Raw genomic sequence first — 11,147 nt, forward strand, 5'->3', positions numbered from 1 at the left:
CGTACACAAATACACACACGTACGATGATTCTCCCGCACACGCGCGTAAACGAGACGAGCGCGAGCGCGAGCTTTTTCTCGCCACGGCGGCTAGAGAACAACGATATATATAATATTTAATGCTCCAGTTCTTCTCCTCCTCGGTGCGCGTAGGAGGAGGCGCGCAGAGTAGAGTATTTTACGCGCAGCAGCAGCACTCAGCAGTTGTGTGTACACACTGACACGGTAGTACTGCTGCTGCTGCTGCTGCTGCTCGACCTATGCGAAGCTCGATATATAGTAGTACTATATAACTCAACACAGAGTACACAGCGTGCAAAAAATATACCTACCTCGCAATAGATCGCGTCGCGTCGTCTCTCGTTACATAGCAAACACACGAGCTGCTCCGTGCGCGCGCGACAAACAACGCACGCACACACACACAGACGAAAAAAAAGAGGCCTATTTTTGGGGGATATAATAAGTGCGAGTAAGTACGTCTTCCGTGAAGATGACGATTCGATATCGAGACGCAGCAGCGGAGGAGCTTCGCAGTAGATCTATATATTAGCACAAGTGCCCCAGCGAGCGTGTGGAGCAGAGAGATGGATCGACGTGCGAATAATTCGTCGGCGCGAGCGCGATGATTCTCTTCGGCACGCGAGTTTCGATTGTTATGTGAAATATAAGTGTGCACTACTCGGTTGGAGCTTTCGTGCTTACAAGCTCGCTCTCTCTCTCTCTCTCGCTCGATATAGGCACGCAATTAAAATACATAAATTAAGGGGCCATTGATCGGAGCAGCAGCAGCAGCTCCGAGCGCGTTGTTATTATGACCGACGTCGTGCTGGATCGAGGCCTCAATACTTATCTGGTGAGAGATTGCTCGACTTGATTTTTTTTTATAAATATATCGTGTATTGTTTACTCTGTCAATTTGTTGTTGACTGCACGCGGCGCGACGCGACTCGATGATTTTGCGTCGTCGCTCGCAGCCAAGCTCGAATATTTGTTTCATCGATTATTGATGTAGAGTATCGCAAGTCGAGCTTTTCACATTATTTTTTGTCTTTCTTAGACTGCAGAATGCAGACACGACATTCCTATAATTGCGCAGCCGACAACGAGAGGCGGCCTCAGGGTTTACAAGATCGTCGTCCTCGGCGAGGGCGGCGTGGGCAAGTCGGCGGTAACTCTGCAATTCGTCAGTCACAGCTTCCTCAAGGATCACGACCCAACGATTGGTACAGCATTGTAGCTTCTCGTTGCAAAAACTCATTTTTTCAAAGTAATACACAATGCGTCGAATTTCACAGAGGACTCGTACCAGCAGCAAGCGGTGATCGATGGCGAAGCGGCTTTACTGGACATCCTCGACACCGCCGGCCAGGTGGAGTTCACGGCGATGCGCGACCAGTACATGCGCTGCGGCGAGGGCTTCATGATCTGCTACTCGGTCACCGATCGGCACAGCTTCCAGGAGGTCCTCGAGTATCGCAAGCTCATCACTCGGGTGCGCGCCAACGAGGACATACCCCTGGTCCTGGTGGGCAACAAATTCGACCTGCAGCCGAGGCGCGAGGTGACGACGGACGAGGGCCGCAGTCTCGCCGCCCAACTGGGCTGTCCGTTCTACGAGACGTCGGCGGCGCTGAGGCAGTTCATCGACGACGCCTTCCACTCGCTCGTCAGGCAGATACGCGCCAAAGAGCGCTCGATAAGTTCCGCGTCGTCGTCGCGGATCTCGCCCCGCAAGCGTAGCCGCTGGTGGAGGATACGCTCGGTGTTCGCCTTCATCTTCCGCAAGAAGCGCCGGTCCATCGAGGGCGCGCGGCCTCCCTCTCCTCCCTGAATTACACGTACGCGCGTATTTACACGTTTATATATAGGAGAAACACGAGACGTATTATTACAACCTGTTGAGACACAACGAAAATCGATGAGTTAGACACAATAGTAGTCTTCCCCCCGTCTTTCGTTATGGGTTTTTGTAGGTGCAGGGCGCCGCGGGCAGAGAGACACACGCGTTTTTTACATGATGATTTGTCGATATATAACCGTTGACGATGCTTTAAAAATTGTATATACAAAAAGTAAGCACTGGAGAGTGTCCCTTTATTTATTTGATTCAAAAAGCAATCTAGGGGAGGGCGTGGGGTGAGGCGGAAAATAAACTAAGGGACACTTTCACATGCACCCTATATGAGACGCTTAATATAGATGAATTATGTTTGATATATTTTCTAGACGATGTTATTACAAATGAAAAGAAAATTTAAACCAAAATGTAAATTATTTTGTTATGATCGTGAATGGAGAAGAGCGCGTTTACGGTATTTTTCTTTCGCTGGAGAAAGATACCTTTTCAAAGCATTTATGAAATCTTAGAGTACGTTTATGAGATACCTTGCCCTTACGATATAGTGAAGAGAAAAAAAAACGGCCTTTTATTGTATATTTGTAAAGAAAATCCTATAATAGCCAAATTTTAGAGATGATTTATACATTTTGTAGATCATTATAAAGGATGACCCCTTACGCGAAATGAGAGATTTCAAATTATATATTATAGAATATATACAATATTATTATATGTGAGCTGTAGTGAAACAAAAAAATACGCATGCATACACACATCAAAGTACCATCTAGTCACTACTTACAAAAACTACTTTTCCTAGTCAGATATTGCATTTTTTATCAATACGAAAACACAAAAATCAAGATAAACGAAATGACCGTTTGATTTTTTTGTTGCATTTTTTTTTACGATACATCCAACTTAGTGGAAGTGATCACATAATCGATGTGACATACTAAGCTTTCAAACTCATCCAATATCTATACGCTATTTTTATTTTATTTTATTTTTTACAATGGATCAAATCAAACTCACAGGGGAAAAAATCAAAATTACGATTTTTTCGAGTATTTTCATCAGACTTGAAAAAGATTCCAATTTATATTTTGTGAAAACAAACTGCGACAATCTATCTACGACGAAAGTATGAAAATTTTAATTTCCTGTAAAAATGATCATCTTTCGATAATCAAACAATTGTCATCGGACTTCTTCAATGTCTGCGACTTTCTACCGATACTGCCACTTATTATTACTTTAAATTTTCTGATTAATTACTTATTTATCTTTTTATACTTTTTTCAACAAGTAGTGATATGATTTTTTTCATTTTAAATAAGATTACATATAAATGCTAAATCCTAAACACAAAAATTAGAGGAAATTAAGAAACAGACTGCTTATAATTACAAATTTTTAATACAGAAAGAAAGAGTAACAATTTGGTTTGAAGCCCTTTTGTTGTATCAAGAAATTGATAAAAATGTATACATTTATCAAAGTTGTCGATGCGTTGTTAGTTATGTACAAAAATATTACCTGTAAAATATATTTATTGTGTATGCAGAAAATCTTTTAGATACCACAAAAAAATGATATTGGAAATGATATTGGAAATTCCATACACTTCGATTGTTTTCAAAAATATAAAGAATACTACTTTTCTTGCAGGCAGTCAAAACGTTCGATTAATTACATTTGTAGTCGACATACTGACAGTAATTTACCTTTGATCTATTGACAAGTTCATGAGTAAAAATTATTTCAACTGTACTTATACCGAACACACTCTTTGCCACAATGTCAATTCGGTGTATGAACAACAATATTGTACTATTGGAGACAATGTTCTGATTGGAAGATACACAAAACTCGTCGATTATTTATGATAATAATAGTAGCAGAATCGCGGTACTTTTTCGTGGGAACAACTTTAATATTACGACCAAAAAGTACAAGTATGTATACAACTTGTAAGATGTTTTAAGTTAAAAATGTTGCAAAATGCATTAAAAATAAAGAGCAATACATTATTGAATGTAAATATATCTTTGACAATTTTTCATTTTTATCATATGATTTAGAAAGAAAGACTAGAAAATAGACGTCACATGAACTTTTAGAAATTCAAAATTTTGAAAAACCTATACTGAAATCATGCCATTTACGGAATTTCCATACAAATGGCAATGATAACTTAATCACAGCATTTCCTACAATAACAACTTTTTAAATGCATTTAATGCAGTTTATAATTAAACTTTTTTTTCAAACATCTCTAAGGGAAATATTCAAAATCCAAAAATTGCTTACTGCTAATTGAGTCATGGAGTTGAACAACGATATTTAATCGTTTATGAGTAATCAAATAGATTTATTTTACTTTTTACTGTCCTTCAATGGCTTATTATTCACATCAGGTATTAAATTGGACATCATTTCTTCAGCTTGATCATTGACTTCAGCTGCGTTATCTTCTGAAAACAAAAGATTTATTCAATAATTTTCTTCAAATACATGTCCTTTTTTAATATTTTATATTCAAACAAAATAATACCTTTGTTGGCGCTATTCTCCTGAAAATCTTGGATTGGAGGCTCAACATTATTAGGCTGAATGTTTTCTTGAGGGATCGGCGCTACGTTTGCTGCTGTCGTTTTATTTTCAGCTTGATTTTTTTCCTGGTGATGGGCTGAAATCAGGCGTTTTTCAATAATTCACAAATCATGAATGAAAAATGTTTTTTTGTAAGCACAAATAATCATCGATAAGATCAAAATTTAATTTTTAAAAACTTTATTGAAAAGTTTTAGAAACAAGTATAAAATTTGAATAAATGAAAAAAAAATTGGCGCATAAAACAATTCACGCAACATTTTTATTTATAATACAAGATTTATTCTTTTTAATCTGATGGATAGTAATTTTCATCTAGTTTTCGTTTTACTTAATGACTGTTTTGCATTTAAAACAGAAAAACGGGGTGGTTTTCTAATGGCACCAGGTGGATCTTGGGGTAAAATTGGAATTCCATGGAATTTTAAACCTTCTTGTCCAGGGTTTTTAACGTGCACAGAAGATTTCAATACTGGACCCAATTGTGCTTTGTTTACCACTTTACGTGGTGCTAAAGTAGCAAAGCCGAAGAATGCTTTGAAGATTCAAAACTTTTTAATTCATAAAAAAACTTTTAATACTCACCAGCTGGTAAATCTGGAACTTTATTCGGTTGTGGGGCATTTATCGTAAGTTTCAACTTTTCTACTTCTTCCTTGGCCTAAAATAACCAACGAATAAATGAGAATAATGTGTATAAAATTACTTGCTTTATTTATGTATCAAAAGAACTACCTTTGTCAATTCATCTTTAAGCTGGTCAACTTCTTTTTCTTTCTTTTTGTTATCTACCTCAGATTTTACTTTTAATGTTTTGATTTCCATTTTCATAGCCTCCATTGTTGCAGATGCAGATTCATAATTTCCTTTCAATGATTTCAGTTCTGTATTACAAATGTTGAAAAGATCTTCATTTTGTGAGCTCTTCACAAGACTAGTTACAGCTTTATCTTGACATGTTTTAAGTTTCTTTTCTGAGTTTTCTATTTGTGTCACGCACTGATCTCTTTCTTCGACGCTATACAAAAAATAAATTGTTAGTACTTACTGTATAGCAATATATCCAGGACACTGGGTATAAATAATAGGGAATTACCTGATTTTTATCTGCTCATTCAATTCGTCGATTTGATGAAGTAGTTCTAAATTTGTCGAGGACAGTGTCCACCAGTTACATATCATCATTATGCAAACAACACTCAGTCCTATTACTAAAAAGGGAGGACAACGTCCTCCTCCAACTCTCATGCTATCTATACTCATTACTTTATGTTATTTGGTCTTGAGAATACAATTATTTATAAAACTGTAAGTTATTTCTAGTTTTACTTATTTTAATGACAATAAAAACTACAAATGGCACTGATTTCTTAACAAAATATGTCAAATCGAAGTTTATAAAGCATATTTTTATCAACGACCACACGCACGCTGTTACTTCTTCCAGATAATACTTATAATGTTTTGTCCCATAACCATCAAAGACAATAACATTATAGTTCTATATCTTATGCATATGTTTACCACATACACAATGTGATTTTATCAGGCTTCTTTAAGCCTTCCACGTAACAAGCAATATTTATAATGGGAGTTTTAACGCGAATAAAAACTAGTGGCGTCGGCGGCTCATAAATGCATATTGCGGTAAAGCAGAGACATCTGCAGAGTTTTATTAGATTTGATTTGAACTTGACAAGCGGAAATCTGTCACAAATCTGTCAAGAAAGATTATTCAGTTTACCGCACAAGGGAATTTGGGAAAATTGATTTGAATAATTATTACAATGAATGTTTAATTACAAAAATGACTCATTTATTGTACAAAAGATAATTATTTTTTGCGAAACAGTGGTAACTTTGAAAAAGAGATACGTAATTATAGTACAGCATCAATGAATGATTTATAAGTTTAAAAATTGAACAATGAGAATATTTTTTATTTGAATATTTTTTTATTTAAAAAATAACATTTATTTATTTACAAACATGTGGTTCAAGTACAATCACTCACATCGGAACAGTTACTAGTAACAGTCTTAATATAGTTACATCTGTTTAACTAAAGCTTTGGTAATTAATAGTAACATGGTATTGTCGTACAACTATACATCAAATATAGTTTTTGCATATGATTATTAGTTATGACGATATAAAGTAAACGGTTAACTGAAGTTTCTTTTACTAGACTACAAATAAGGCTAAGAACTTCTTGAATCTGATCTGAATGTAGACATGATTTTTTCCTCGAAGTCCTTTAGTAATGAACGGGGGTAACACAGAGATATATTGAACAGCTTTACTTGGATCCTGATCGGCTGCGTCGAGAACCACTGTTGGAGCGGGAACGAGGAGAGCATACTGATTTCGATGGAGGCGTGCCGTCGGTAGGACTTCTTGGGGGGCCTGATATTGAGCGAGATTTTGAGCGTGATCTTGATACAGAACGGGATCTCGATCTTGAGACTGATCTCGATCCCGAACGGGACTTTGACCTAGAGACTGATCTCGATCTTGATCCAGATTGGGACCTCGATCTCGATCTTGAGACCGATCTTGATTTTGATCGTGAAACCGATCTCGACCTTGATCTTGAGACCGATCTTGATTTTGATCGTGAAACCGATCTTGACCTTGACCTTGAGACCGATCTCGATCCTGACTTGGACCTTCGAGAGCCCGCTCTTGAACGAGAACCTGAGCCTGAACGTGAACCGGACCTCGAACGAGATCGTGACACGGACCTGGATTTTGAACCTTCATCGTCCGAGTCAATGCGACGACGTTTGTTGCGACCTTTATCGGTGTTGCTATCGTCACCGGAGTTATCGCTCCTAAGCTGCGATCGCTCGTGGTCGCTCTCCGACTCGGACGTTGAGATTGTTTCCTTCGAAATAATTCGAGATTTTGGCACTGAGAGTTCTTGACGGGATGCTTTCTTGGAAGTCTCTTTCTTTTTGTTTGAACCCTTTGTTCCACGCTTGCGCTTCGGCTTATCATCGTCTGAATCGTTGTCCTTGCTCTTTTTCGTTCTTCCGCGAGATTTTCTTTCCTTATCGACTTGTTTCTTTGATTTTTTGGCCTTTCGTCGTTCTTCTTTGTCGCCCTCGTTATCAGAATCGCTTCCACTGATTTGCTCCTCGGACTGTCCCTTTTTCCTTTTGTTCTGCTTTTCTTTCTCTTTGGGCATTTCACTCAGATCGCTAAGAACATTCTTCGTTTTCTCAACAAATTGTTGTCTCTTTTGAAGTAGTTCTTCCTCTTTCTGACGACGAATCTCTTCCAATTTCTTTTGTTCTTCCGTTTGGCGTAGTTTCAATGCCAATCTCTCCTCTTGTTGCTTCTTACGGAGCAACTCATCTTCTTCATATTGTTTAATAGCTCTCTTAACGTGATATTGAGCTTGAGACAATAAATCTTGACATTTTCTTGCCTCGATTTCAGCTATATGTTTAACGCGCTCACCGGTCTCATGTAGATATTTGAAATATCTATGCGATAATTCAAGTTCCCGCACTGCTTGCTGTACAGTTTCCAACTTAGTTTTTGGATCTTTTAAGATTTGTGTTGCTAACAATTGTAAAACATATGCAATGTTATACAAGAGCAACATATCTTGAGGAGCGATGCGTCGAGCCTTCAGCAAAGTCATTTTAGCTTCTCGAAGTTTTCCAGCCTTTAAATGAGCTCTTGCTAAATAAACTAGAATTTCTACATGATGAAATTTGTAGAACTTTCGCAAACAGTTTTCGTACATTTGTACTGCACTGACGTACTGCTTTTGCTCAACATAAATATGAGCAATATTCAACCATACATCTGGAAAATCTGCAGTCGCTTCGCGGACCTGAGCGAATATATCTCTTGATTCATTTATGTATCCTTTATGAGCCAAAACGCAGCCAATGCCATTTGCCGCCCATATATTAGTTTCGTCGAGTTTCAAGACTTTTTTAAATAATTCCAGGGCTCGATCTTGATGACGTTTTTGTGTCTCTTTCTCTTTACCGCCTTGATGTAAAGTTTGAAGCCAAATATTGCCAAGAGCAATCAATGAGTAGGTGTCATTTGTTGTGTTAGGATTTTTTAGGATTCTTTCGAATTTCTTCTGAGCAGGGCCCCATTCCTGCTTTGCCAAGTGAAGATTTCCAAGCAATGACCAAGCATCTGGATGTTCATTGTCAACTCTCAGAGCTTCTTTGAACCAATCTGAAGCTTCATAAATTTGTCCCTTATTTCGAGCCATACATCCTAATCTTAGGTAACAATCAATGTAATTTGGATGTTCTTTCAAAACATCTTTGTATAATTTTTCAGCCTTGTCATAGATGTATTGAGCTTCATAAACTCGAGCCAAATTATATGTTGTTGTAATGGCAATCGATTTATAATAGCTCTCATCTTGCTGAGTATAATCTTTCAACTGAGTGAGAGCTTCTTCAAAATGTTTACGGGATTCATCAAGTCGCTGCAATCTATAGAGTAATGCACCAACATTATTCATTATTTCTGGAGGAATGTCTTTTTCATTTACATTCTCTTTTAAAATTTTTATAACAGTTTCGTAAGCACTTAAAGAACTTTTCAAATCAGTTTGCTCTAAAATTTGAGCTAATTCAATCCATGCTTCTACGTCATCTGGGTAATGCTTGGTCACTTTTTGTAAATAAGTTTTGGCTGTATCACGTTTTGTTTGATCCGATGAGTTAGCATACAACGAGCCTAATATTTTCATAGTTTCATAATTGTCAGCATTGGCTTTGAGTACTTTTTCAAAACATAGCGTTGCATTTTCATTGTCTCCTCGATATATATACATTTGTCCCAATCCATAATGAGGAAGCACAAAAGAGGGTAAAGCATTCTGTGTTGATTGATAGTAGTATTGGAATGCTTGATCATAATCACCCTGAGCATGAAATGATCTAGCTAATTGATAACAACTCTCTGCGCGCATCGGATCAGATTCAGTATTATGATATGCATGAAGTGCTAATTGCTGGACTTTATCAAAATCCTTTTTGAAGAAAAAATGATTTGCCAAGTGATTTAAAACCATTGGATTTGTAGAATCAAATCTGTAGGCTTCTGATAATTTTGTTACTCCCTTTTTAATGTTTTCATCATTTCCTGGATTTTGATCGTTCAAGTCAAGAATGGCAAGACCAACTAATGCTTCCACAGATCTGGGATCTAAATCTCTTGCTCTTTGGTATGCTGCACGCGCTTTTTCTAGATTGTTCAGTTTCATAAAACAATGACCCATACCAATTCTAACAGCTGCAGGGCAATTTGGATTGGTTCGAAGAACTTTTTTGTAAAATGTTAAGGCTCCTTTATAATCCTTTTTATTAAAAGCAATGCATGCTTTTCCAAGGAGAGATGGAATATTATTTGGTGATTGATTAAGGACAAAATTAAATTGAGCGTCTGCCTGATCCATTTTGCCTCCTTCCACTAGGCAAAAATAAGCTCTTCCAAGCAAATGATTTTGGTCATACATAATTATCTTATCTGCTGTAGTGTAAAGCAAGGCTGCTTTTTGATAACTTTCTTTCTTTTTTTCTTTATCCTTTTTCTTTTTTCCTTCCTGCACATAAAAAGCAGCAAGCATGTCATAAGCTTGCATTTGGTCTTTTTCAATATCAGCATATTCATGATTAGCACTGGTTCTAGCTGTTTCTAGAATTTTAACAAAGTCATCATATTTTCTGTATCTATAGTACTCCAAAGCCAAAGTGATCCACAGATTAAGTTGTGCATTTTCTTGTTGTAGAATGCAAAGTGTTTCATCTCCTTCTGGTAAATTATTCAAATCTAGTTCAATGACCTGTAATACATATAAAAATAAATTACTTTCAATCATGTTTTTAATAGTTAAAAATTATTTGATGATTTTCATCTCGATTTTTATTATGATTTACTATTATCTCATGTTTATGTGAATATGAATGTGTAATTCATTCATTTATTAATAACTACAAATCGAAAATTTTGAAAATTCAACGATACTTCATTAGTAATACAATAAAAATATAATTTGCAAAAATCTTCAAATTGTAGTTGGTTTTAATGAAATATTATGAAATAAACAATCATTGGATTTTAAGATGTAAACACACCAATACCGAAAAATCAAATCTACATAATTAATTTGTTTTTTAGAATAAATGACATCCGAAATGCTTAGTTGAAAATTAAAAAATAAACTATTCTTACCTCATTTGTATCCCTTAAGGGAATTTCGATGTACCTCGACATATTTCAAACTTAATTTTTGTCGACGTCGCACACGGTTTTGTTGTCGACGAAAATAACTTATCGATGTATGATTGTTTTATCAATCGATCACTGCACGCTTAATGTCACTTCACGAATCACTATCAACATACAACAATCTGTGGTCTCGTTGTTTAGCCGTCTCACCGCAATGATGCAATGCTGCACGTGCCACGTGGGTCTCTTCTGCTGCGATGGTTGCGTTCTGTGAGCTGCGACTGGCGAACTAAGTAACTTTTCACTGAGAGACGACACAACATCCGATCGTAACGGCTGCGCTCGTCAAACTGACGAATTTAACTTTCACTTGAACAAGCGAAGACCGCCGCGTACGTGATGCCACCTGTTGACATCCGAAGAACTCAATTTCGATAACTACAGTGCAGATCGGGAATAATAGAAGAGTCCG

General features: G+C 37.0%; 3 protein-coding genes across 5 annotated transcripts; 1 reads left to right on the top strand and 2 right to left on the bottom strand.

Annotated features, from left to right (window-relative positions):
* The first annotated feature begins 227 nt into the window (after positions 1–227).
* On the top strand, positions 228–3,148 carry LOC106654978 (GTP-binding protein Rit1-like). The gene is made up of 3 exons (XM_014375158.2): positions 228–856; positions 1,061–1,226; positions 1,299–3,148. Exons 1-3 carry the CDS (start codon positions 815–817, stop codon positions 1,832–1,834), a joined length of 744 nt encoding a protein of 247 aa, XP_014230644.1. The 5' UTR covers positions 228–814; the 3' UTR covers positions 1,835–3,148.
* A 95-nt stretch (positions 3,149–3,243) lies between these two features.
* LOC106654976 (Golgi membrane protein 1-like) lies at positions 3,244–6,074 on the bottom strand. 3 transcript variants are annotated; one of them, XM_014375157.2, is made up of 5 exons: positions 5,556–6,074; positions 5,195–5,477; positions 5,045–5,120; positions 4,401–4,535; positions 3,244–4,317 (listed from the first exon to the last, which is right to left on the bottom strand). In XM_014375157.2, the coding sequence occupies exons 1-5, from the start codon at positions 5,720–5,722 to the stop codon at positions 4,223–4,225; spliced, it is 756 nt and encodes a 251-aa protein (XP_014230643.1). In that variant the 5' UTR covers positions 5,723–6,074; the 3' UTR covers positions 3,244–4,222. The 3 variants fall into 3 exon arrangements, with proteins under 3 accessions (XP_014230643.1, XP_014230642.1, XP_023314288.1); XM_014375156.2 differs by having other exon boundaries at positions 3,244–4,320; XM_023458520.1 differs by lacking the exons at positions 3,244–4,317; positions 4,401–4,535 and adding an exon at positions 4,751–4,970.
* Positions 6,075–6,394: 320 nt separating this feature from the next.
* Positions 6,395–11,010, bottom strand: LOC106654608 (RNA polymerase-associated protein CTR9 homolog). The gene is made up of 2 exons (XM_014374545.2): positions 10,679–11,010; positions 6,395–10,289 (listed from the first exon to the last, which is right to left on the bottom strand). The coding sequence occupies exons 1-2, from the start codon at positions 10,718–10,720 to the stop codon at positions 6,759–6,761; spliced, it is 3,573 nt and encodes a 1,190-aa protein (XP_014230031.2). The 5' UTR covers positions 10,721–11,010; the 3' UTR covers positions 6,395–6,758.
* Between the last annotated feature and the right edge of the window lie 137 nt (positions 11,011–11,147).

This window comes from Trichogramma pretiosum, unplaced genomic scaffold, assembly GCF_000599845.2.
Source record: "Trichogramma pretiosum strain Unisexual culture from Peru unplaced genomic scaffold, Tpre_2.0 scaffold46, whole genome shotgun sequence".
Lineage (NCBI taxonomy): Eukaryota > Metazoa > Arthropoda > Insecta > Hymenoptera > Trichogrammatidae > Trichogramma > Trichogramma pretiosum.

Bases quoted from the DNA above. Each gene is read 5' to 3' on its own strand.
- LOC106654978 (XM_014375158.2), top strand. From the start codon at position 815: ATGACCGACGTCGTGCTGGATCGAGGCCTCAATACTTATCTG. The intron at 857-1,060 runs GTGAGAGATTGC...TGTCTTTCTTAG, and splicing joins GAGGCCTCAATACTTATCTG to ACTGCAGAATGCAGACACGA. The intron at 1,227-1,298 runs GTACAGCATTGT...CGAATTTCACAG, and splicing joins GGATCACGACCCAACGATTG to AGGACTCGTACCAGCAGCAA.
- LOC106654976 (XM_014375156.2), bottom strand. From the start codon at position 5,722: ATGAGTATAGATAGCATGAGAGTTGGAGGAGGACGTTGTCCTCCCTTT. The intron at 5,478-5,555 runs GTAATTCCCTAT...TTTTTTGTATAG, and splicing joins AATGAGCAGATAAAAATCAG to CGTCGAAGAAAGAGATCAGT. The intron at 5,121-5,194 runs GTAGTTCTTTTG...TGGTTATTTTAG, and splicing joins TTAAAGATGAATTGACAAAG to GCCAAGGAAGAAGTAGAAAA.
- LOC106654608 (XM_014374545.2), bottom strand. From the start codon at position 10,720: ATGTCGAGGTACATCGAAATTCCCTTAAGGGATACAAATGAG. The intron at 10,290-10,678 runs GTAAGAATAGTT...TATGTATTACAG, and splicing joins CCTTAAGGGATACAAATGAG to GTCATTGAACTAGATTTGAA.